Below are 26,685 nucleotides of genomic sequence, written 5' to 3' on the forward strand. Positions count from 1 at the left end.
CGCGCGTCCCAGGCCCAGGCCCGCGCGGGACGCGCGACCCAGGCCCAGGCCCGTGCGGGACGCGCGACCCAGCAGCCTGCTGGCCCATCCCCGGTCCACCGTGGACCTGGTGGTCCACGGCGCGTCCTGTGGACCGCGTGGACGTTTCTCACTCGTTTCTCGCGGTCCACGGCCCTATTCCGTGGACCGGAGCGCGATCTAAGGGTCCAGAGAGCTTCCGGTGTTGATCGGACGGCTTGGGACGTGATTTGGCTTGATTAAGGATTCCTAATCACTCTCTAACCTATGTTTAAGGCTTTAAAAAGCCTGAGACACAGTAGAGAACGAGAGGTTTGGTTTCTAGCCGCCGTACGAACCGAGAAGAGAGAGAAAAGTGTGAGTGAGAGAGGAGCAGGAGGCTCCTGGACAGCGGTCGCCAGGCTCTTCAGGGGTTCAGGGGGTCTCCAAGAGAGAGAGAGAGCTTTTGTGAGGGAAACTTCATGTGAGAGATAATTGGGTGTACAAGGGTTGAGGGTGAGGTCTCCTCTTGTAAAATTTTCTTTTCATAGTGAAGTTTGCATGCCCCGTGGAGGCGAGCCCTTTTGTGGCTGATCCACGTATTTTGATTGTTTTTCCTTTTGTTTTGTTTCTTCTTTCTTCCTGCTGCATCGCGTGGTACTGAAAGGGTCTTGGGAGGTGGTGTCCTAGCCAGACATCCACCCAACAACATTTTGGTAACTAAAAATAGAAGAATCTTTGATAGCACTGATGATATCCCTACTAAGATCATGACGAGAGTCATAATTAATGCTACTAACTCCAGGAGGGCCAGAGATTCAAAAAAATTTCCAGATAGTTGGGAAAACTTGGGGTTCCGCTACTATGATTTCTGCATTTCAAATGATGTACTTCTCATCGAAATCTCCATCCATAGCTTTTTCAATATCAACTTCGATAGCTATATTAAAAACAATAGGCAACACGTTGGAGCTAGTTTTGTGATTTGTGATGAGAGATTTTCTCTTGTTATAGCTGGTGGCTTCTTTCTCTCTGACTCATAAGTATCTCAAGTTGAGTTGAGAGCAGCATAGGAACGTTTGATTTTTGCTATTTCTATCATATAGATTAACAAAATTATTTTGGAGAGGGATTCCAAGATGATGATTTCATGGTTATCTAATGAATCTCAGCTCTTCGATAGCTATCTTCACCAAATGATTGTATTAGAAGGCTTATGATACTCCTGCGTATCTATAAGGAGAGAAATAGTGCAGTTGATTAGGTGGCATCTTACGGTGAGCGCATGGGTAATTTGATTTGGGCATCTACAATCAACATTCTACTCCGTCTCCATCACACGATTTTATTTCATGCTTATGGTTATTTTTATGATAATGCTTCATGTTACGTAGCCGGCCTAAAAAAAAAAAATAATAATAATAAATAATAAAAAAAGGTCCTGCTGAGATGGCTGCGCGTATTCCGCTTCGTCTTATGCAACATCGCCCCACCCGGAGACAAAATATAGGAAAGGAGAAAAGACCAAATCCATCTCGATGTCTCCCGTGTTCTGTCTTGTACTATTGTGGAATCACTCCGCTTCCCCTTGCCCTTGCCTCCTCACTCGTTAATCAAAGAATTCTCATAAATAATGATACTTTAATCTTCTCCATCCCCTTTTTCGATCCCAGCGGATCCGAACATTCGAATCTTTCGCTCATTCGAGTCGGAAATGCGACAATGGGATCGAAGAAGAAGGGCTCCATCAGCGAAGATGATGTCTCGATCCTTCTCCAAAGGTTTTTCTGTTTCTTAAATGATCATTTAATTTGATTTTAGGGAGTCTTCATGCGTCGTATCGATTCTTTATTGAGAGATTTCGATCCATGGCATGGATTGGATAGCTGCCGAATTCTTTATTCTTAGATACTAATCTCTGATGGAAGAAGTTTGGGTGTTATTCGTGAAGTTGTAGAAGGTTGAAGAAAATGCGATTTTGTTCTTGGATGATATTTTTCATGAACCAGGTTTAAAAAAAAAAAAGCCCTACTTTATATAATAATCATAAAATTTAGGACACCAGGTTGGAACCGGGTTTTGCTTTTAAAATCCCTTTGTTGTGGGTTTTGGTTTTTATATAAATCCCCTGTTTTCTGTGTTATCATGCGGATTGCTTGTGTGAGAAGATTAATGTGGCGGTTTTTACAAGATCTCGTTGGAATTTTTGGAATTTTCAACTGAAGGTACCACTTTGGACACGGATTCACCAACTGTGACATGTTTGGGATTTTACTGTTTTCCACATTAGGGTTTTGGAGAGGCAAAGGGGGTAATCTTGCTGCAATTTTATCTAGCTCCAGAAAATACCTTTTGGGTATACTTTGGTTTGATCTTTCAGGGAGGCAGATGCAACGTATATGGACTTCCTGCTAATCCAAGTTTACTCAACTAGCAGCTTTTACATATTATGCAAGCTCTGGATTCAAATTGCTATTGGCTCTGTACAAGTTGATTCTGCAAACTCAATCTGTTGCTTTGTTTCTCTGCTGAAGACACCCTTATGTCTTAAAGCTGTTCAAAATGGCGACTGCTAATGATATTTGGGGGAAGCAGAACTCCTTGAAAACCATCGAGTCAAATAACTAAGACTCTTTGAATGCTCGTAATTCTATTAGATAATCTGCTAGCCCCTTCTCTTTAGCTGTCATTGAATGGTTGTATATCAATTGAACACTTTGGAATATTATGGAAATTGATATTATTTGATATTTTCATGTTCATACAATTAAATATTTTCATTCTTTTTTCAAATTCAAAACTCCAGACAATATGTACGAGACAAGCTTTTTATTCTGTGAACGGTTCAAACACTGTTATTCTCCCACCACTGTCTGTTATTTCCTGCTACAACAGACAATAACAGCTGTCATAATGGCTGTTATTTTAAATCGAATCAGCTAGTTATAGCTGTTTTTTTCCATTTCAGTGGTCAGATGGGATCCGCAATCAGCTTAATTACACCTTAATCATGGTAGTTAAAAAAGACTTTTATAAGATGACAATGTCATGCAAAAGGGTTATGCAGCTGATGTGCAGCTTCACTGTGAAAACTACAGCCTAGTTCTTTTGCTTTTCATGCGAGATTTCCATATTAAGATAGCTGGAGGGAAATTGCACTTTATTATGTTGGAGAGGACTATGTGGGGTAATGGTGGTGGTTGATTCTGGGGAAATAATGGAAGGAAATAAGTGTGCTATGGCAACTGCGTCCCACATGCCCTCCCACTGGAGAGAGAGAAAGGGAAATAGTTGCTAGTGGTTTTTGTGGCTGACAATGATTTAATAAGTGGTTTAGACAAAACAAGCATGCTATTTTTTAGTAATAATCACATGCCATTGTATTGTATATTATTCTATGTTACTCTTGTTAAGAAGCTAATGATAAATTGGGAAGGAAAATTGGTTGTCAAAATCTTTATGAAATTGAGACTCATTTCTCATGATATAGATTCCAAAAAAGCATTTTCTTCTCCATACTGCAAAACCAAGCAGATACAGTCCATATGTTAAAATATGCGTTGTTCTTGCTTTCGCTCTCTCTCGCTCTCTCTCTCTCTCTCTCTCTCTCTCACACACACACACACACACATGCATGCACGCACACACCAAAAAAAAAGACTTCATAAGAAATTTTTTTTAAAATTGTCTTAATTCTTTCCTGATTATTACTGAAGTATAAATGATATCACTTTGTTATCATTGTTTGAATTCCCAAACAAACATTTGGAGACATTCAATGAGCTCATTGGCTTCTAGGTGTAAATATGGTAATGATGCACGTTATGACAGGCTAAGAGATGACACAATCCATGATTCAGTATTATGCACTCCTTGTCTCCATACACATGTTCAGATATTCAATTAGGTGCATGTGAATATTTTCATTAAGTTTTGCTTTTAAAGAAAGAATGGTACCACAGAATTATTGAACATATGGATAAAATGTCTTTGCATCGTTTGCAAGACATATCGCACATATATGGCATTGATTTTATATGTCTATTACGATCCCTTTGATTTCAAGAACCTTTTATTACTTGATCTAGGTGGAATTTCAAGCCTCTTTGGAATGGTGTGTATTCTTCTTCAAGGCTGTTAATACGAAGAAGGATGACCATATTATTTACACAGTTAAGCTCATGCAGCCAGGGAATGACTTAACAATTGTGTTAAGCTTTGGAAGGGTATAGATGAAATGAAAAGAAGGCATGATTTGATATGGGGAATCACATTCACGTTTAGAAGACAAGCTAAAAGAGCTGAACCAAAACACAATTTATGATTTCTTTTATGTATTTACTGTCATTGTTATGTAAATCAACAATAGAGAGAACTGTTGAATAATTTTCCTTCTAGAAGGTCAAGGTTGTGTTGTATATGTTATATTTCAACGGAAATAAAGCTCTGTATATTCCAGTCTTCAGTAAAGGAAGCTGACTGTATAAACCTTTTGGGTTGTATATTTGGCTGACATCCGTTGCTCTTGCTTACATCAACTTTTGTTTTTCAGGTATTCTGCGACATCAATTCTTTCTCTTCTCCAGGAGATTTCTCAGTTTGCTGGTCCAAAAATAGACTGGAATGCACTCGTGAAGAGAACTTCAACTGGGATCACTAATGCTCGGGAATATCAGATGCTATGGCGACATCTGGCCTACCATGACAAATTGCTGGACAAAGTGGAAGACAGGAGTGAACCTTTGGTTTGTTGACTATCTCGTGCATAAAACATCAAATATTGTCAGAGTTGCATTTACCAGATACTTCCATTATATTAGGAGCATTTGCAACACTTTTAGGTTTTTACCATAGATTTGTTCAGTTCCAACCTTCCACTTCTTCTCGTGATAGCCATCTAATCTGGGTTCTCACATTTCAGATAAGATGGTATTACTAGTTGTTCAGATGTTGGTTTTGTATATATTGATTAGCGCTGCTCTACATATCATTAGTTATTGTATTGAGTATTGACTATATTACTAAAGAAACTTAACTTCATCTAACCATATGGAACTTGTTCAGATCCTCCCTATTTCCCTTTGAGAATATCAGCACTTGGAAACTAATAGTGATGAATCCGTCTTTTTATGTGGCTTTGAACCCATTATACTGGGTGCATGATGAAGGAATAAATTTGCTTATGCTTTCTTAGAACCACCCACCTTAAGTAAAATTCTTGTTTCCTTTTGCTTATTACTTGGCATGCTTCTGATAGACCAAATCAAGGATCTGGTTCCAATCTCAGTTGCACCAAACTTGTGCAATATTGTTCTCGTTATTGCCCCATTCAACTATTCTAGGAAACTACCTCATGCTATAGCTAACAGGATAGAGTAACATGCCAACAATCTTCATGATCCGCTACATGCCACTTGTAAAATATGTGCCATTGACAAACCATCACAAGTACTCGTAATAAACAAACTCTAGTTAAAAAAAGTTTTAGTAAATATTTTTTTAAAAAAAATTTAATGAGCAAACTTTAGTAATGTATCTACCAAGTATCGCTGACTCAGAACCAGGCACCATGCTGGTCAACCAACCGATGGTACGAGTTGGTATGCCTCCGTATCGGACCATATCGGCCCTAATTGACACAGAAACAGAGGATGAATTGGTAGGAAAAAGAGAGAGAAAGTAAGAGTGGGGAGGGAGGGAAAAAATGGAAGGCCGACAGAGATGCCTGCAATGGCTATCGAGGGCAGTGGAGGCCTCCTAGGCTTCGCGGTCCTCCATAAGAAAAATTAAGAAGAGAGAGAGATAGAGAGAGGGGAAAGGAGGGGAGAGGAGGGAGGGCAAGGCGGCGGGGAGGCCGTTAGAGGTCGTTGGGGCCCAAAACACTCTCACGGCCGTCACTGTTTCGAAAAACCCGATGAAACAGGGGCTTTGCCTCTATTTCAAACCTATGGTGGCCGCGAGGGATTTTGGACCGCCCGACAGTCACGACGCCACCCAACGGCCTCCCCATCACCTTCCCCTCCCTCCTCTTCTCTTCCTTCCCCTCTTTCTCTCTATCTCTCTCTCTTCTCAGTTTCTCACTCTTTCTTGGAGGACCGTGGAGACCTGGAGTCTCAACGGCCCTCCGGCGGCCTCGACGGGTCACCATCGGCCACCGCCGGCCTTCTCCTCTCCTTCCTCTCCTCTCTCTTCCTCTCTTTCCTTTTCCCTCGCTTTGTTTTCATCGGTATTCCGAATAGGACACCTGAACCGTATCGATTAGCCACCAGTATGGTTTGGCATGCCCCGAACCATCGGTTCAGCGAACCTACTATCTATTTATATCACATCTCTTGATTGAATTCGTATAGTGACCTGGAGTGTGGACTAAACTTAGTGCATGCATTATCTTCTATTAATACCACAAGCACTTTGTTGGTCATAGCACTGGACAAAAATTTAAAGAACATAACTGTTTCCCTGTTAATCCTTTTTCCCACCACCCATCTCCTATCCACGATGTTATATCTCATTCGAATAGTGTACAAATGAGCATTTGTATTAGTGTGAAAATAGTTGGTTTTATCTTAAAAACAGAACTATCACCATAGACAATTGTTCTCAAAAAGACAAAAAGAAAAAACACTTGCTCCTAAAAATCATTGGCTTGTTCATTTCAAAAATCCTTGTTCTTCCTTCCATTGAGCTTTATTTTTATCTTTCTCCCCTCCATGACACTTCTTTTGGTGGAAAAGAAGATGCAAATAATGCTATAGGATATTTCAAAACACCCATTTCTTCTTCTAATTCTGTCCAAGAAAAAGCTACAATTCATCAACAATATCTGCCAATTCCATCATTCAACTAGCTAAGATTTCCATCATTGGCAAAATATCATGAACTCTCTGTGCTTACATTACATGAACTCAATCAACTGCTGTCCAGACTTATCAGCATCGAATGCATCACAAAGGAAAGCAAGCCTCGAGATATGAAGGTATAACAAAGTGATCTACTTAATAGATGGCAAGCCTCTTTTAGCTATAGAATAAACAAAAGCTTGCCTGTGCAATAGATGGATCAATGACTTATATTCAATGGAAGCTAACCTATTCTCAGCTTGCAAATTCTTGCTATAAACTCTTATGAGGAATCTTCTATGACTATAAGCCTGACTCCTATTCTCAGCATGCAAATTCTTGCTATAAACTCTCGTGAAGACTCTCTTACAACTATAAGCCAGAGTCAGGACTCTAAAACTTTATGCGACAGTCTTGCCTCTACAGTAAACAAATCCAATGTAATAATAACTAATTGCCAAATATTGATATTTATCATAAAACATGAATTCCCCTGCCAATGAAAGCTGTAGAACATCTTAAACCAGCATATACCCATATTGCAGACAAGATCTATTATTCCTCACAAATCATGATCAACTGTCAATGTTTATTACAAAGCCTAAGCCCCCTTACTGTACTGTTAGAATGGTAGTTTTCAATTACATCCCCACTGAAAAACTAGCCATAGATTTCATCATTTAAAAGCTGGTTGTTTCACCTCTAGGACCAATGATATTCTTTATGGTTTAAGTTGATGTATTTGGTTCTTATAACTTGGCCTGCATTCCATTTGGCAGACTACTTACCAGGATTCCACTTTCCTCTCCACTTACCCACTAAAATCATATTTCATGTTGATCGTGCTTATTACCATCAAGGAAAAACAATTTTGGTGGTTGTTTACTCATATGTTAGGTTACCCTCTTCTATAGTAAAACATTTTCTTTTTTCCTGTTTTATGTTGCTTTATCATAAAACTAGTAGTATTTGATGCAATTAAAACTGCAGGATGATGACAGTGATTTGGAATTTGAATTAGAAGCTTTTCCTGCTGCAAGTGCTGAAGCAGTATCAGATGCCACAACTTGTGCTAAGGTGTAATCATCAATATGTTGGACATATGAGCTAATTGAATATAGTACTTTCTTTTTATGTTATTTGCAGAGGTGACATGTATGCATGTGTAAAGTTTTCATGAATAAGGCCTAATGGTTTAGTTGCTTCCTTTGGATCCAGTTCTTCATTTTGTTATGTTTGTTGATATCTTTCCTTCATGCGACTGTTCTTGACCACCTTCAGAAGGTGACCTGCCACTAGTGAAAGGCATGGACATTTAAATCGATTACTGTATTGATTGTCCATCTGTCATGATTTGTTCTTTCACATGTTGTTTTAGTGGCAGGGCATTTTGATTTTTCAGTGGCTTTTCGAGAACTTTTTCAGGGATTGATCTGCAACAGTTGAAGATTGCTTTACTTATTTTAAAGGGCTTATATCTATCTGCATTCTATCATTTGCTGAAAGAATAATGGCTACCACTATAATGGAATCATGATCTAGCCATGTTACTGGTTAACTTCGATATGCATTTGGTGATATGGTGGACAGCGGACCACAACTCTGCTAGCCGGTCTGTGACAAGTCCTTTGAGGCTGTAATAGATAGTGCCCAAATAGTTGACATGAATATATTCCTTTCCTCTCTAAAAATCAATAATGTATTTCCATGCTAAGGCACTTGACCTTGAACATAGAAAGTGATTACCATACTTGTCTCTCATCTTATAAATGACCAATCACCAATATATCTAGTGTGATTTTAATATGCCTGTCAAACAAGTTATTCTTCAGAATTGCTGATTCTTAATGACACATGCATGCTGGGATCTCACAGTTCACATTTGTTGAGACCAGATTCTTTCCAGTCATGTGCCTGTTTAACTAAGAACTGAGAAATTATACTTGAATCAGAATCCAGTGAAGTAAAATGCTACTGCTGTGAAAAGACTTTCACATCCTGTTATAGTTGCAGTGTATGGATGCTATTCTGAAAATGCACAATTCTAGAAGAGAAAAAGACATGAGGACCAGCATGTGGTATTCAGCAGATATTTACCTAACAAGCTTGATTGAAGTGAATGCATCAAGCTATCAGTATATGTGATTCACATGGGGAAAATAAAATAGGAATGTAAAGGACTTGAATCAACTTCTCTTGAAGCAGGTGGAACAAACTATGACTGGGTAAATATGCCTCACACCACACTGATCAAGTTGTAACTTCTCTTTGGCCCATATTATGTGGTTAATTTGTTGATTTTTGTAACCTTGTCTCTCTATTCATGGGGATAAGTGTAACTTGGTCACATCTGGTTCCTACTTTCTACTAAATGATGTGTTCTTAAGTTTTGTAGCATTTCTGTCATAGTTTCTTGTTAATGCACCTGTGACCTCTTTATATTATCCGTTCATTCTGTAAGGATTTGTGCTTTGGATAGGCAGTCATTTGAGTACACTTTTGGTGATTTCTCCAAAGAAAAAAGTTTGGGTCAAGAGGTATCAAACATGTTGCAGTGCTTAGGAAGTTTTGATTACCTTTACAATGATAAGTGTCTTGAACTCCATGCTCACATAAACATGCATATGAGTTAGTGGTGTCAGTGAATGTGCGCACAATTGAAGCATTGGTTTATGCTTCTACTATGCTTGCTTTGAGAAAGTTTTAACTCACTGAAACTGTTCCCACATTCTGTCAGTAAATGCACGCTTTGCAAATAGAAGAGAAGAATTTTCTCTCTCCACATATTTTTTTAAATCTCCTGACTTGCTACATCAGAATGATGGCAACATAATTATTTTATTAAATGTATGGCCAGATTTTGATCTCGTCAGGCTCTTCACGTGAATCAGGCCCAATAAGTCGTACAAACCTAGAAGCTTCTTTGACCAGAAACTTACCTGATAACCAGACACCACATGACCCTTCAGATAAACAACAGCTGGCTCATACCGCCGGCGGAACAAATGCTGTGGTTCCTCGTTCTGTCCAGAAACAGCCACTAGCAACAAAAAGGTCTGCTGAAGTGTCTGATGGAAATGGATCAGCTGGTTCAGGCTTGCGTGCTAAAAGGAGAAGGCAAGCATGGACTAAAGAGGAGGATATGGAATTAATAGCTGCTGTGCAGAAGTGTGGTGAAGGGAATTGGTCAAACATTCTTAAAGGAGACTTCAAGCACGACAGAACTGCTTCACAGCTATCTCAGGTACCACTACACAGAATATTTACCATGCATTTAGCTTATATCTTTCAAAAAGCTCTTATATTAAGATGACATTGATAGGTTTCTTCCTTTTCCTGCTTTTTGTTGATTTTTGACATTTCTCAGTACTAATGGCCACATGTTTTCGCTTTGGTGCTGATGTGTATGCGTCATTCACTTATTGGAGGATTGAGAGGAAAGAAATGCCTCTTGGAACTTTATCACTTGTTTATTGGGCTTCTTTTTCTCCTTGTTGAAGTGTTCTGTGATCTAAATGACTTGCTTATTATCCTTCTTGAGAATGTACATGGCACATGTAATCTGGACGAATGTAGTCATATGCTGTTGTTGACTAAGATCCGTTTTTCATTGTCAAGATCTGTAGGTTCGTTCCTTCCCATGATCTTCATTTTCCATAGCTATCTGTTTCTACCTGATCTCCTTTTGCTACTAGATGACGATACCAATGAAAATAACCACATGGTGGCTAACCTATTTACTGATGAATTCTAAAGTAACCTCAACAAGTAAATTTTGACATGTGCTTTTTTAGGAACACGTTGTAAATGCCATTGGCATTGCTAGTGTGGGAAAAGTATTTGGCTGAGTTTCGGTTCTGGTTATGAATTAACAAATGTTTAGCAAGAGGAAAGCTGCAACATAAAAAAAGTGTGTTGATCTGGATGTGAGAATGGAAGTTATGCAGAACCACTGCTAAGAATATGATGACATGTAACTAATACTTTTTGCCTTCAATTTTCCAATATTCGTCATAGCTTCAGTGGATAATGATCTATGTCTTTTAAATATCTTCAGAGATGGGCCACCATTCAGAGGCGCCAGGCCAACTTAAATGCAGGTTCCAGCAACAAAACAGTCAACTCAACACGGTCTGAGGAGAGGCTGGCAGCACAAAAGGCATTTTCCTTGGCTGTTGATATGCCTATGACTGGAAGCTTATCAATATCAGCTATACTATCAGGTGTTTCCTGATTTTTGTTTTCGATATTGTCCAGTTTGCGATTGTTTGACCAAACTACTTGGATACCATATTTAATGTTAAATTTTTAGAATAGTTATCATCACATCCATTCTTTGTTGCAGTGTAAGGATATTTTTGTCACCATTTTAATAAATAGGCATTTTGTTCACCTCTTACAAGAAATCCAGATCCTATTGTGTGCCATGTAATGTGTAATTTGGAAAATTAATAGCTAAAGATCATATGCTGATTCTGATTTTTGGAAAGTTAATAGCTAAAGATCATATTCTCATTCTGATTTCTTTATATTTTATTCCTGGGCGAGATTGATTCTCTCTCTCTCTCTCTCTCTCTCTCTCTCTCTCTCTCTCACGCGCGCGCGCGCCCACACCCACTCTTCTGCATCAATTTTATGTTTCATCTGTGATCCACAGTACAATGGGTAAAAAATTAATTTTACTCAGACTAACCAGACATCATTTGAATATGGAACAGGTTCTACACAATCAAACACACCACCCAGTTCTGCTCCACTCTCAGCTTCAGTATCTGAGGCGTTGCCTGCTTCTGTTCCTCTACAAGCTTCCACCCAGGCAACATCCCAAAAAGTAGCATCAAACACTTCAAATAAGCCTCGAACAATCCCCAAAAAAACAACGGCCCCTAGCAAGCCATCTGTAGGTCCCAATCCTTTGATACAAGCTGCTGCCTTTGCTGCTGGAGGACGCATTGCAACTCCTTCCACCGCTGCCTCTTTGTTCAAAGCTGCACAATCTAAAAGTGCTGTTCATATCAGACCTGGGGGATGCTCTAGTCCAAAATCTCCAATTATGACTGCTAAATCATCACCTGCCACTAATATGGTGGGATCACAGCCACCAAGTGTCCGCTATGCTCAGCCAGCAGTCACCATGCCTGCACCAGCTGTAGCAAGTTCAGTGTTGTCTTCGACCATGCCCAGGCATGGAATGCAGCAACTGCAAGTCTCCTCTCAAAGAACTACAAGTAATCCTCTGACCAGCTGTGCTGCAGTACCAAACTTGTCAGCTCCACCAATATTGTCAGAATCCAAGCCACCTGCTGATTCACAAGAAATTGCTGAGAGCAATAGTGATATTGCTTTCCCTGTTATCCCAGCCATTGATGTTGATGAGTTGTTGGCTGAAGAGGTTAAAGATGCAGATGAGTTGGAACTGGATGGTGCCGTAGCACAGAGCCATCAAACGGAATTGCTGAGCCTGGATGTGGGTGAGAATGACAACAACATCATCAACAATACTGCTTGTGGCATGCAACAAGCTATAGCTGGAGGTATGGACATCTCAAAATCACAAACTGATGAGAATCAAACTGTCACTAACAAAACAGTTTCACCTGACACTGGAGCAGCTGAGAACAAAGCCATGGAAATTGATGTTGGTGGATCTCAGATTCCAGTTGAAGAGGGCACTAAATTGGCCAGCAATAGCCAAAGCCTGTATGTTGTGAGTTCTCATACTCAAATTGTGGCTCAAGAACAGTTGGCTGGTACAGAGGCTGTGGTTGATGAGGTCAAGCAGAGTTGCATACAGGTGGAACAGCATGCAGTATTAGAGGACATTGCATCTGACAATAAATCATCTGTTGATGATGAGGCAGAAAGCGAGGAGCTCCTTGGACTCGAGGTCGGCGCGGATCCAGGTGCGCGGGGGATGGAGGTAGCTACGGCACTCGGGACAGTGGACGACGGCACCGTGGCGGGGGAGACCCTCGGTGATGTTGACGCGGGAGCGGAGGCAGCGCACGCACATGTTGGCCGGGTTGGGAGCCATCGCAACGCCGCAGATGCAGCACAGCACCGTCCCCACCGTCTGCACCGGCACGAACATCCCCGACGCCTCCAGCTCCATCGACGATGGTGTCGTCTTCTCTCCTCTCCTCTTAGGGTTCGGAGAACCCGATGGTGATCGAATAGGCGGCTGTAGATCAGGGTCCGGAGGGAGAAGAAAGAGCAGTTTATCAGGGTTTATAAAAGACCGGCACTTTTTCTACGGTGCTCCAAAGGGCATTTACGGTATCTCATATTTAAAAAAATCCTAACTGTCCGATTTATAAAGGACGGCAAGAGATGGTTTACCGGAAAGTTTCCGTAGCCAGTCACGATCGTGGCTGTGCGGGTAATTTCTTCAAAATTCAGTGGCATTTTCAAAGTTCGAATGGGTAGTGCTGTAATTGTTGAGAGCTTTAGGGATGTTTTCAAAGTCATCTTCTTCCTCATCTCCCGATTATTTTCAAACCGGTGTTCTTCTTCATTTTTCGATCCATATCCTGTTGGCGATCAGCATGTGAGAAGAGGTAGTAGATCATGTGAAGTGACAATTGGTGCTCGTCGACGGTCGTGGAGGATGTCTTCGTCTCGTTGGTGTTCGTCGGTGGCGTGCGGCGGCAGCCATGATGTTCTGGATTCATGGGATCATTGCCGTATTGGTTTTCTCCACCAGACATTTGATCACTGTTCCGGTCGACCGTTCATCCAAGGAGTACCCTTTCCTATTTCCCGCACACGATGAAATTCGGAGCCACCTTCCAACCAACATTTTCCCCCAGTTGTTTCATGAAATGGTAAGTGGTTTGTTATGAAATTCTTTTAATTCATTTGATTGGTTTAATTCATCTAATAACAAAAGTTTTGGAGTTCCAGTGAGATACAAATTTCTCGAATTTTTCAGTCCTCACCTTTTACAAGCTTCATGCTTTTCAAGCTTGCAGATTTTTCTAATGTTATATATTATTTTTATGTATAGTTATTTAAGTTGCTTTCACGGTATATTTGATTTTGGTCAGGACTTAGGGCATTGTAATCAGGCTATACTCTTCCCGCCCAGTTATTCCCCAGACGAAGTCTCCAGCCTTGAAATCTGGATGGCCAGAATCAAGAACTTTGGCCACACCATAACCATTAAGGACCTGCAAATGTATGACCCAATTAGATTTATGTTCTGGTTCAGAAGTAAATGAAAGACAATTATATCATCAGATTATCAAAATTATGTGCACAATTGTTCAATAACTTATATAATCTTTTGACATACAAGCAAAAGTTAGAAGTTTAAATGGCAACTCAGACTTGTAATGTCTGAATATTTTCAGAAAATTGGATTTACAAGGTTGAAAAGGCTATTCAAAGTAAGGATTTATATCTGTATGTCTGTAGGTCATGTTTCCCATGAATACCACTAGTGACCATTGGTGGCTAGCTGTAATGCATGTACGCAAGAAGCCATTTCAAATTTTGAACTCTCTAGAGTGAGTCTCCATCAAGTATCCAAGCATGCTTTATAGTTGGGTAAGTTTCATACTTGTTTCAACATATTGTATATTAGGATGGTTATAATTCATAAATTTAATAGTCTTTATTAACATTATCATGATATCGATGCAGCGGTTAGGCATATAATGTTATATGAATATGACAGTTAAATGTTCACATGATTTGGGGATAGATTTGGCTGATTTGGATGTTACATTATGGCCTTCTGATGTAATTGATTCTATCCCGAAGCAGACAAATAGGTATGTTTGTGTTAAATATATCTATATATACATATATATATATTTAAAATAAATTTTTTCATGAAATTTTTATGAAAAATAGAGAAAAGAGATACTTTTGGAGCATGCAAAAATCAGGGAGAAAGAAGATTGGGGCGTGGAGATAATAGACACAAGACTAGGTGTCTAGGTAAGAGAAAAGAGAAGAAGAAAATGATCTTCTTTTAAGATTGCTGTGTTCACCTCTTTCCTTCCATCTTGAGTTTTCTGAGAGTGTCTCAGATCTAAAACTCATCCTATTTCTCATCTTTGGAAGAGTCCTAATCAAGAAGGAGGCATCTGATCGACCATCGAAGAAGGATCAGCGCAGTACTAGCATACTGTGCTGATTTTCTGGATCAGGACTTCTGATCGTGATTCATGGGCTTATGTGGACGACTCCTAGAGGCCGGACGCGTGTACGGCTCGCAATATCGTCCTCAAGCCTAGATCAAAAAAGTTAGAACGTCTAACTTGCAAGATAATAGATCTGATCTATTATATTTTACATACATTAGATGTAGTATAGAAATATGTTGATATGATCAACATGTAGTTCTTGCTCTTTATATTTTAATTTCTGATTTAATTCGATCGGTGGGAGGGTCTGTCAAAGCTTATCTTAGATACCATCAGAAATGACCAGATAAGCGGGCTGCCAATTAAAAACCACCATGCTTGGATACTTGATGGAGTCGTCCACATAAGCCCATGAATCACGATCAGAAGTCCTGGTCCAGAAAATCAGCACAGTATGCTAGTACTGCGTTGATCCTTCTTCGATGGTCGATCAGATGCCTCCTTCTTCTTGATTAGGACTCTTCCAAAGATGAGAAATAGGATGAGTTTTAGATCTGAGACACTCTCAGAAAACTCAAGATGGAAGGAAAGAGGTGAACACAGCAATCTTAGAAGAAGATCATTTTCTTCTTCTCTTTTCTCTCACCTAGACACCTAGTCTTGTGTCTATTATATCTCCACGCCTCAATCTTCTTTCTCCCTGATTTTTGCATGCTCCAAAGGTATCTATTTTCTCTATTTTTCATAAAAATTTCATGAAAAAATTTATTTTAAATATATATATGTATATATAGATATATTTAACACAAACATACCTATTTGTCTGCTTCGGGATAGAATCAATTACATCAGAAGGCCATAATGTAACATCCAAATCAGCCAAATCTATCCCCAAATCATGTGAACATTTAACTGTCATATTCATAAAACATTATATGCCTAACCGCTGCATCGATATCATGATAATGTTAATAAAGATTATTAAATTTATGAATTATAACCATCCTAATATACAATATGTTGAAACAAGTATGAAACTTACCCAACTATAAAGCATGCTTGGATACTTGATGGAGACTCACTCTAGAGAGTTCAAAATTTGAAATGGCTTCTTGCGTACATGCATTACAGCTAGCCACCAATGGTCACTAGTGGTATTCATGGGAAACATGACCTACAGACATACAGATATAAATCCTTACTTTGAATAGCCTTTTCAACCTTGTAAATCCAATTTTCTGAAAATATTCAGACATTACAAGTCTGAGTTGCCATTTAAACTTCTAACTTTTGCTTGTATGTCAAAAGATTATATAAGTTATTGAACAATTGTGCACATAATTTTGATAATCTGATGATATAATTGTCTTTCATTTACTTCTGAACCAGAACATAAATCTAATTGGGTCATACATTTGCAGGTCCTTAATGGTTATGGTGTGGCCAAAGTCCTTGATTCTGGCCATCCAGATTTCAAGGCTGGAGACTTCGTCTGGGGAATAACTGGGCGGGAAGAGTATAGCCTGATTACAATGCCCTAAGTCCTGACCAAAATCAAATATACCGTGAAAGCAACTTAAATAACTATACATAAAAATAATATATAACATTAGAAAAATCTGCAAGCTTGAAAAGCATGAAGCTTGTAAAAGGTGAGGACTGAAAAATTCGAGAAATTTGTATCTCACTGGAACTCCAAAACTTTTGTTATTAGATGAATTAAACCAATCAAATGAATTAAAAGAATTTCATAACAAACCACTTACCATTTCATGAAACAACTGGGGGAAAATGTTTGTTGGAAGGTGGCTCCGAATTTCATCGTGTGCGGGAAATAGGAAAGGGTACTCCTTGGATGAACGGTCGATCGGAACAGTGATCAAATGTCTGGTGGAGAAAACAAATACGGCAATGATCCCATGAATCCAGAACATCATGGCTGCCGCCGCATGCCACCGACGAACACCAACGAGACGAAGACATCCTCCACGACCGTCGACGAGCACCAATTGTCACTTCACATGATCTACTACCTCTTCTCACATGCTAATCGCCAACAGGATATGGATCGGAAAATGAGGAAGAACACCGGTTTGAAAATAATTGGGAGATGAGGAAGAAGATGACTTTGAAAACATCCCTAAAGTTCTCAACAATTACAGCACTACCCATTCGAACTTTGAAAATGCCACTGGATTTTGAAGAAATTACCCGCACAGCCACGATCGTGACTGACTACGGGAACTTTCCGGTAAACCATCTCTTGCCGTCCTTTATAAATCGGACAGTTAGAATTTTTTTAAATATGAGATACCGTAAATGCCCTTTGGAGCACCGTAGAAAAAGTGTCGGTTTTTTATAAACCCTGATAAACTGCTCTTTCTTCTCCCTCCGGACCCTGATCTACAGCCGCCTATTCGATCACCATCGGGTTCTCCGAACCCTAAGAGGAGAGGAGAGAAGACGACGCCGTCGTCGATGGAGCTGGGGGCGTCGGGGATGTTCGTGCCGGTGCAGACGGTGGGGATGGTGCTGTGCTGCATCTGCGGCGTTGCGATGGCTCCCAACCCGGCCAACATGTGCGTGCGCTGCCTCCGCTCCCGCGTCAACATCACCGAGGGTCTCCCCCGCCACGGTGCCGTCGTCCACTGTCCCGAGTGCCGCAGCTACCTCCATCCCCCGCGCACCTGGATCCGCGCCGACCTCGAGTCCAAGGAGCTCCTCGCTTTCTACCTCCGCCGCCTCAAGCCCCTCACCCGTCACGTCCGCCTCGTCCACGCCGAGTTCGTCTGGACCGAGCCGCACTCCAAGCGCCTCCGCCTTAAGCTCCGCATCCAGCACGAGGCCCTCCACGGCGCCATCCTCGAGCAGTCCCACCTCGTCGAGCTCACCGTCCACGACCAGCTCTGCCCCGCCTGCTCCCGCGCCCAGGCCAACCCCGACCAATGGTCCGCCGTCGTCCAGCTCCGCCAGCATGTCGCCCACCGCCGCACCTTCTTCTTCCTCGAGCAGCTCATCCTCCGCCACGGCGCCGCCGCCTGCGCCCTCCGTATCTCCGAGGCCGACCGTGGTCTCGACTTCTTTTTCGGTAGCCGCTCCCACGCCGTCAAGTTCGTCGAGTTCATCTCCGGCGTCGTCCCCGTCCGCTCCTGCTCCGATAAGCAGCTCGTCTCCCACGATTCCAAGAGCAACATCTACAACTACAAGCATACCTTCTCCGTCGAGATCTGCCCCATCTGCCGCGAGGACTTCATCTGTCTCCCTCCCAAGGTCGCCCAGGCCCTCGGCAACCTCGGCCCCCTCGTCATCTGCACCAAGATCTCCAACTCCGTTGCCCTCCTCGACCCCTTCACCCTCCGCTCCGCCTTTCTCGATGCCAGCCAGTACTGGCGGGCCCCCTTCAAGGCCCTGCTTTCCAGCCGCCAGCTCGTCGAGTACATCGTGCTCGACATCGAGGTGGAGTCCTCGGAGGTGACCGTTGGGGGGTCGAGGTACTCCCTGGCTTATGCCCAGGTCGCCCGGCTGTCGGATTTCGGAAAGAACGACAACATCTTCACTGTCCGAACCCATCTCGGCCACCTCTTGAATCCCGTCGATTATGCCCTAGGTTATGACCTCTATGGGGCCAATAGCGGCGATCTCGAGATTGACCTGCCAGATGCGGTTCTGATAAAGAAGAGCTACGAGGAGAAGCACCGCAACAGAAGTGGAAAGGCTCGACCTTGGAAACTCAAGAGCTTGAACATGGACGTGGACAATACCTTTAAGGGCAGAGCTGACGAAGAGAAGAGGAATACCGAGTATGAGGAGTTTTTAAGGGACTTGGAGGAGAACCCTGAGCTGAGGTTTAATATCTCATTGTACCGCAACAAAGATTATCAGCCGTCGGAGACGTCGGAGATGGCATCAACGGCTGGTGGGGATGATGTTCCTTCCGTGCCTTTGGACGAGCTGCTTGCTGATCTTGAGCTAAGTGATGGAGAGGAGGAAAATGATGATGCTGGTAGCATGATGGAGTGACTTACCTGATCGCATCCATACCACTTGATCCTTACATCATCGATCAAGGTTTGAGTTGGGTCTTCTCTTATATTATGTATGCTTTTTTGCCCCGGAAGTTTTGGAAGTTGATGAGTCTAGCTTGTAGATGTTGGGTCCTAAGCTTAAAACAAGTTTAGTTTTGTTTTTAATACTCTTTAATTTAATTTTTTTTTAAGAACTTGATTATGTTTGGTCGTAGCTAAATTTCCTTTTGTTTGGGTTAATAATTGTGCTGGACCGTGAGATCCATTCTGTTTTGTTGCACAAGGGTGTTGTAATTTTTGAAATGCACAAACACATCTATGAAGGAAATTGACAAAATTTGTGTAAATTTTAGTTTGTCTAGTCCTTCATAGCTTTAACTTGTGATCATAGTTTGTGTGATTACTTTTGAGATATGATTACTGCAAAACTTCTGGATGGTGAATCTTTCAAAATGGAAGGCCTTGTTACAAATGAATCCCATTTGAGAGAGAGAGAGAGATCCCATTTGAGAGAGAGAGAGAGAGGTGGTCCTAATGGATGTTCTCCTTGCATCTTAATTTGATAATTTTATCAACTTCTGTCATGGGTGTTGGTTATGTAGAATAGAGGTTTTACCACAAGTCCATGCTATTCTGAAGATAGAGGCAGCTCTTATGTGTATTCTCATTGTTCCTTGGGCTGATGGGGTTTATCAGTGTTTGGTGTGTGTGGTGAGTCTGGTGACTGTATGGGATAAAAACGCTCGTGACTCTATCTGTCACTGGGTATATCAAAAGTTTCTTGACAACATTATTGGGAAAATGAGATTTGAATGATGTTCATTGGGAAAATAAGGTTTGGATGATGCTTGAGACTTTTGTGTTGGACTTTATACCTTTCACAGTGAGTGATGGTCTGGGAGAGTTGTTTTATTTTGTGTGCCAGGGGGTAGAAGTTTGTATACATTGGATGGTCGTACACCAAATAAAGCTTGGTGTCACTTATTACATATATAGGAGATAGCAAATAAATATCATTAAAAAGTAAAAATAATGTTGGTATAAACAGCTGGCTAGATGCATAGGTTGGTTCTCTAGCCTTGGCAACACATCCATCGGTCCCTCCCACACCACACCCCACCTCTCTGTCTGTGTCTGCACGAACACGTGTATTCTTTGTAACCGATCAGTTTTCTTTCTTTTTTTTTTTCTGTTTCTTTCATCTTTCTCTGGTAAGGCAGCTCAATTTTCACAGTCAGCTACTTTTCTTCTCTTGGTGATGTCCTAGGCTAATTGGGATGTCTTTGGCTGCTCAGAAGAACACACACACACACACACACACAAATATAAGATAAAAATACAATGGAGAAGACATGGTTGGCATCCAAAGAGAGAGAAAGTATGAGCTAGAAAAATCTCACCATCAGTGGGAGAGGTAAATATGTGTCGTCAATTAATATCTACTGACATAAAATCAACAAAGGTTTGCTTAGTTGTCTCCTAGAATATTTTAGGGTGACTTCCTAAATTGTGTGATTGTTTCTGTTAGTAGTTCCTAAGATTTGCTGTTAGCAATTGGCTAAAAAGTTCATGGAAAGTGCATTACCACAGAAACATAATCGTTGACTTATTCTTTGACATTGGTCTGTGGTCCAATTGGTGTGGATTGGATATAGACTACATTCAGAATAAATTAGATTGGACTGACTGACACTATTCATGACTCAAGGGAAAAATTTAGTCCAATTTATCTTTCTGTGGCAATCATCTCTCCTTGTCATGTGCCAGATTTCTACCACAGGTAAGCACTTCTTTTGCTTCTTCTCTCATCTATGTTGCTAATTCCTACTTGATTTAATGATAAGCATATTTTGTTGTGTCTTTTTTAAGGACCGACTCGTCTGATCTGAACCAAATCCTTACCCTGTCAGCTTTATCTACAAATGCAATAAGAGAAGGGTCATTTTCTCTTATATTAACCAAAAAAAAAAAGGTATTAAGATTTCAAATGAGGTTATAGATGTTAACTACAGCCAATATTTCTTATAATTGTGTATTTATTCCCTTTTTTTTTTTTTTTCCTTCACTAATTAAAATTTTAGCAACATATTGTCTTAAAGAATGAAGATATTGTGGTTAATTTTTATCATAAAAAAAACAGAAGGCAATGTGATTTGAAAATAAACCTAGTTTTCGCTATGACTATGATATAGTGGGGCAAGGGGCAGTTGTATCATAAAATGAATTTTGAAATGAGAACATTGTTATTTTTTTTCTTTTTATAATTATTAACTGAAAGGGTCTCAAAGGCTTTTCTCCTGAAGAGGAATGTGTATTTCAAGAAGTGAAGGCTCTAAAAACTAAGCTTACAAAGCTGGGAGGATGTGTTAAAACTAGCATTCTGACCAGAATAAGGGTGGCAGAGTAGTGATAGTATAAATACTTGCAACGTGATAATTAATTAAATTGACCTGCTATGCATTTCACCATAATAGTGCTAAGGCATAATGGCTGGCATTTATGGATCATAGCTTGATATGAAATGAAAGACAGTGATATTATTAATTTTTTGGTTTTCAAGAATGTTAGAAATATGAACCAGAACAAGACCACGCAGCAAGCTCTTCTAAAATGTCTCCAGAAGCTCAGAAAGTTGATACAGGACATTCATAAGAAGGATTTCAGAATTTTAGATCGGTTTTTGTCATATTAAGTATTCAAGGATTATGAAGGATGATGTGTGACATTTCACTGAGTCAAGAAATTTCAACCTTTTGGAGGGAAAAAAAAAAAAATCTGATTCATCCAATGTTTTCAATAAGCTGATGAAAAGCTCAATGCTGCATCTGAAAATCGAATGCTAAGACTATGGTGAGAGGAATGGCCTGTTTTGATTGACTTGATATTTTGGTCCCTCTTTCATCAAATATTGTTCTATGTAGTCATGTTTTATCCATCTTTACTTTAGGGTGAGGATGATTGTTTTTTCTATGCGTAGGATGCTTTGGTATCTTTTATCAATTTTTTACGTTTGATAATGTGATTGAGGTTTCGTCCGTATTCATTTTTCAAATAAGTAGTGTGGCAAGTGTTGCTTGTATAAATATCTAATAAACTTTTAGTCCTTTTGGCCCTAAATCTCACCATTGAGAATTTTGGAAAATCTACCTTAGTCGACTGCTTGCACTCAAGGCATTAATTTATGTTGTGGATCTTCCAAATATAACAGAAATCTTCTTCTTTTTTTTTTTTTAAAAAAAGGAAATATTCTGTTGTTAATGATGGCTTTGATTGTTACGGACGAGGAACATGTGCTACATTAAAAGTAAGTTAATAAGAAGTTCAAAAAATTGAGAGTTGAGAAAAATAAAATCCATGGATTAGTTAAAGCGTATCCATATTTTTGTTATTTTAAATTCTGCAAAAAGTCCAGTTGGGAATTTGGAGTAGATATGGATAGAGATCTCTGTTTTAAGCTAATAAAATCTAACTAATTTGGGAAATCCAGGAGCAGTTGCGGAGCTAAGAAATAGAGACAATGGAATAAATTAAGGTGCACATAGATTATATATATATATATATATATATATAATCCAACGTTTTTTGCCTTGTGCGTGCATCGTAATGAATGCATGGTTGAAGGATAGATTTTGGAACAGGAAGGATTTCATGCGACTTATATCTGTGCTTTGATTGGTGAAATGACAATCGTCTTTGAACTTGCATTTGTAGCATCTCTTTCTATCTATGGCCAACTTCTAGATTGCAATTGGATTATTACAAAGACATTGAGCTATAAAAGAGCCTTCTTTGGAGTAATCCCGGGGAGTGAAGCCCAACTTCGCTTGAGAGGCGTCTTTCGGAATGGGATAGGGACTGGATGGGGCTGACCTCAGACCTAGTCAGGGCTTCTAGCTAAAACCAAAGCGAGGGTATTATTTTTGGTGACCAAAGCGAGGGTACGTTGAAGCGGTAAATATTGTGTTCTATGGCTCATGTACGTTGTTCTGTAAGTGGATTTGTAATAGACTCTTTGGGACTGTAATGAGAAGTTAAATTGTGTGTTTACATCTAGGCATTTGTTAGGAAACAAGCATTACATCTTTAAGATTATCTTTCTTACGCTGTTTTGGCTTTTTGCTAGCTTGATGAGATCGCACCAAGTTAATACTGGTCATGTGGATCCACGAGTCTGATTGCAAGAGAATGTGTGATAGCCCAGCCAGCCCAAACAAATCAAAAAAAAAAAAAAAAAATGATGAAGACTCCCGTAGGGAGTCTTCTTCTCCCGACCGGCTCCTAATCAGAGTCGGAAACCTCACCGGAGAGGAGTCAAACTCCTCTCCTTTGGTTCTATTTAAAGGGGAGACCCTTCTCCTTTTTTCCTATCAAAGAATCCCGAGGCAAAACGGCGGCAATCGCCGGAAATTTCCTCACGGAGACCCATCCTTGTGCCATCCAATTTCTCGCCGAAAAAGCCTCGCCGGCGTCGGAGGTAAGCTTCCTCCCCTTCCTCTCTCCTCCTCCTTCCTTCCCGTGCCGATGTGCACGCTCGCCGGCGACCGAAGTCGTCGGATTTTGTTGCAGAAGAATTTTCTTTTTTTGCCGTTTTGCCGTCGCCGGTGGTCACCGCCGACCACCGGTTTGGCCCTCTTCTTATCGGCGAGTCACCCCCTCCTGCCGACGGCCGCCCCACGCCGGCTGCACCGCTGGCCGGCCACCCAACGAGGGGACCTCAAGGTCCCCTGTTTCAGCCCAAAAGAAGCCCACGGGAAAGAAGAAAAGAAGAAGAAGAAAGAAGAAGAAAAAAAGAAAAGAAAAAGAAAAAGAAAAGAAAAAGGAAAAAAAAAGAAAAAGAAGAAAAAAATAAAATAATAATAATATAATAATAAATAGGATTTTCTCTCCTTTCTCTTTCGTTAAAAAAAAAAAAGAGAGAAAGAAAGAAAAGAAGAAAGAGAAAAATAAAATTAATTAATAAATAATGAGATAAATAATAAAATATGAGAAAGAGAGTTTCTCTCTCTTCCCTTTCTCCCTTCGGCCTGAACTAGTATTTTCTCTCTTTAGAATTGGACTTTCTCTCTCTACTTTCTCTCTCTAGAATCCTTCTTCTAGATTATTTCTCTCTCCTAAGATTTTTAAAATTTTGAGATGAATGATGATGAATTTAAATGATCCTCGTGATAGATTTTTGATCTGTGATCGTCGGACGGTATACCGACACCCACTTTGATCAGATTAGATATTTTTAAGATTTTAATTTCTATAATTTTATTTTTCTCTTTCTTCTTTTCTTTCTTTCTCTCTCTTTTTTTTTTTCACGAAAGAGAGAGAGGAGAGAAAATCCTATTTATTATTATATTATTATTATTTTATTTTTCTTCTTCTTTTTTTTTTCCTTTTTCTTTTTTTTTTCTTTTTCTTTTCTTTTTTTCTTCTTCTTTCTTCTTCTTCTTTTCTTCTTTCCCGTGGGCTTCTTTTGGGCTGAAACAGGAGACCTTGAGGTCCCCTCGTTGGGTGGCCGGCCGGCGACGCAGCCGGCGTGGGGCGGCCCGGAGGAAACATGGCCCCGTCGGTCGCCGGCCTCCGCCGTGGCGGCCGCGGCCCGAACGGCCGATCAAAGCCTGAGGACCAAGAGTCCTCTGTTCCGGCGCGGGAAGAAGAAGAAGAAGAAGAAAAAGAAGAAAAAGGAAAAGAAAAAGAAGAAAAGAAAAAAAAAAGAAAAAAAAAAAGAGAAGGGGCGGAGAGAGAGAAATTCTCTCTCTCTCTTTAGATTTTAGGATTTATGGAATTAATTTAAAAAAAATTAGCAATAAAAATAAAAAAAAAATTAGGATGTCTATGGATTAATTCGAAAACCGAGATGTTGTCGACGAATTGATCCTAGTGGGGATATTAGATTTTAATAATTTAGTTATTTTTAATTCGATGAAATTTTGATTTAAAATATGATATTTGACGTATCAGGTTCTGAGAAGGATTTTCGAGATCCCTAGAATTTCTAGTTTGGACTTTCTTTTGAGGTAAGTAGTGTTTACTTTTACTGAATTTATCTGGTAAATTATGAATTAAATAAATTTATGCATGCTTGTGATTGAAATTATTTATTGAAATAATTGTTGGAATTATTTATGATGAAAGTTAATTGTAGAAAATTATTTATGATTGATGTTATTTGCTGAGCAATTATTATGATGATATATGATCTCAAAGAATGTTATAATTGATTTGACTCGAATATCAATTAATTTTATTATCTTAAAAATAATATATGAATTGGAAGACAATATGAAATTGACAACCTGACTGTGTTGAGGATCCCGCCAATGGGGGCATATACGTTGGCAATTGACTGTCCTGAGGATTTATGTCGCCAGTGAGACCAGCGACATGTCGCCAGATAGACCAGCGACAAAATCGCCAGTTAGACCAGCGGTTCCAAAAGACTTGGCTGCCAGATGATTCGCAGCCCACCGCAAGCAGATACGCAGTATTATGACCCTGCCATAGGGATAATGTGGTCATAGTCATGGTTGGTAAGAAGAATTTAAGAAATTGATGAATTTAAGAAGAAAAGTATAATTGAAAATTATGATGAATTGACTTTTATATATGATTGACAGTATGAATATGATTTCATGAAATTACATATTGATTTGTTATGCATAGTATTATTTGTCTGATTATTCAGTTAAAGGTATACACTGCTTACTGGGCTATTTAGCTCATGATAAGTTTTATGTTTTTCTTACAGATCCAGAAAATTAGCATGATGCGGGATTTCGGTTGGGAGAGCGATTAGAGATGGAGTTAACTCATTGATTTAGGATTTTTCTCAGAATTGATTCAAGACTTTTAGTTTTGTTTTTAGTATTGACTTTGTCAGACAGTTACTTTCTTTTGAACACTTAGTTTTGATTTGTTATTTGAACCAAGGTTTGATTATTGAATAAAGAAAAATTTATTTAACTGTTTGTGAAGATATCATGATGAAATGCCTTGCATGCTTATGGAAAAAGTATTCTATAAGTATGCGGCGGTTGCCATGACCCTCGATTCAAATCTCGGGTCGGCGGTCACGGAGGAAACATGGCCGACGATCAATTCCGATCGCCGGCGTCGAAAATTTCAAGGAAAAGAGACTCAAAAACAGAGTCTCTTTCCCATCGGTAGATCGGCGACACTCGTCGCCGGCAGCCTCAATCAAAAATACAAAAAGAAAGGGAAGGAAGAGAAGAAGGAAAAGAAAGCTCACCCCCGGCCTCTGGTGACCTCACCGGTGAGAAAACACGGCGAGAAATCCAACAGTGCCCGCGGCTCTTCTTCGGGAAAAACGGAGAGAAAGAGAGGGAAAAGAGGCCGATCGATCGATTCTAAGGAGAGGGGAGTCCTTCTTATAGAGGGTCCTAGGATTTCGAGGAATCCTAGGACTCCTAAAGTGCCTGGGTCTCACCGGAGAAGAAGACTCCTACCGGGAGTCTTCTTCCCGGTTTAACTCTGTTTTTTTTTTTTTCGTTTTGGGCTTTTGTGGGCTGAAATGGGTTTTGGGCTATAACATTCTTCACCCCTAAAAAGAAATTTCGTCCTCGAAATTTTTCATACCTGTAGTCTCGAAAAGCTGGGGATATTTTTGCTTCATTTCTTCCTCTAGCTCCCAAGTAGCTTCTCTTTCTGAATGTCGACTCCACTGTACCTTGACATAAGAAATGTTGCGACGTCTCAGCACCTGTTCTTTACGGTCTACGATCC

At 40.2% G+C, this 26,685-nt stretch overlaps 2 protein-coding genes across 5 annotated transcripts; both read left to right on the forward strand.

Moving 5' to 3' along the window:
• Positions 1–1,460: 1,460 nt before the first annotated feature.
• LOC105051919 (uncharacterized) lies at positions 1,461–13,224 on the forward strand. Of its 4 annotated transcripts, none has more exons than XM_073243080.1 (6): positions 1,461–1,778; positions 4,550–4,742; positions 7,827–7,913; positions 9,694–10,080; positions 10,894–11,059; positions 11,555–13,224. In XM_073243080.1, exons 1-6 carry the CDS (start codon positions 1,474–1,476, stop codon positions 13,003–13,005), a joined length of 2,589 nt encoding a protein of 862 aa, XP_073099181.1. In that variant the 5' UTR covers positions 1,461–1,473; the 3' UTR covers positions 13,006–13,224. The 4 variants fall into 4 exon arrangements, with proteins under 4 accessions (XP_073099181.1, XP_073099182.1, XP_073099183.1 ...); XM_073243081.1 differs by having other exon boundaries at positions 2,288–4,742; positions 11,555–13,221; XM_073243082.1 differs by having other exon boundaries at positions 2,378–4,742; positions 11,555–13,221.
• Positions 13,225–17,311: 4,087 nt separating this feature from the next.
• Positions 17,312–22,830, forward strand: LOC140851732 (uncharacterized). The gene is made up of 2 exons (XM_073243825.1): positions 17,312–18,997; positions 22,666–22,830. Exon 1 carries the CDS (start codon positions 17,408–17,410, stop codon positions 18,947–18,949), a length of 1,542 nt encoding a protein of 513 aa, XP_073099926.1. The 5' UTR covers positions 17,312–17,407; the 3' UTR covers positions 18,950–18,997; positions 22,666–22,830.
• Positions 22,831–26,685: the final 3,855 nt, after the last annotated feature.

Source organism: Elaeis guineensis, chromosome 9 (assembly GCF_000442705.2).
Source record: "Elaeis guineensis isolate ETL-2024a chromosome 9, EG11, whole genome shotgun sequence".
Taxonomy (NCBI): Eukaryota; Viridiplantae; Streptophyta; class Magnoliopsida; order Arecales; family Arecaceae; genus Elaeis; species Elaeis guineensis.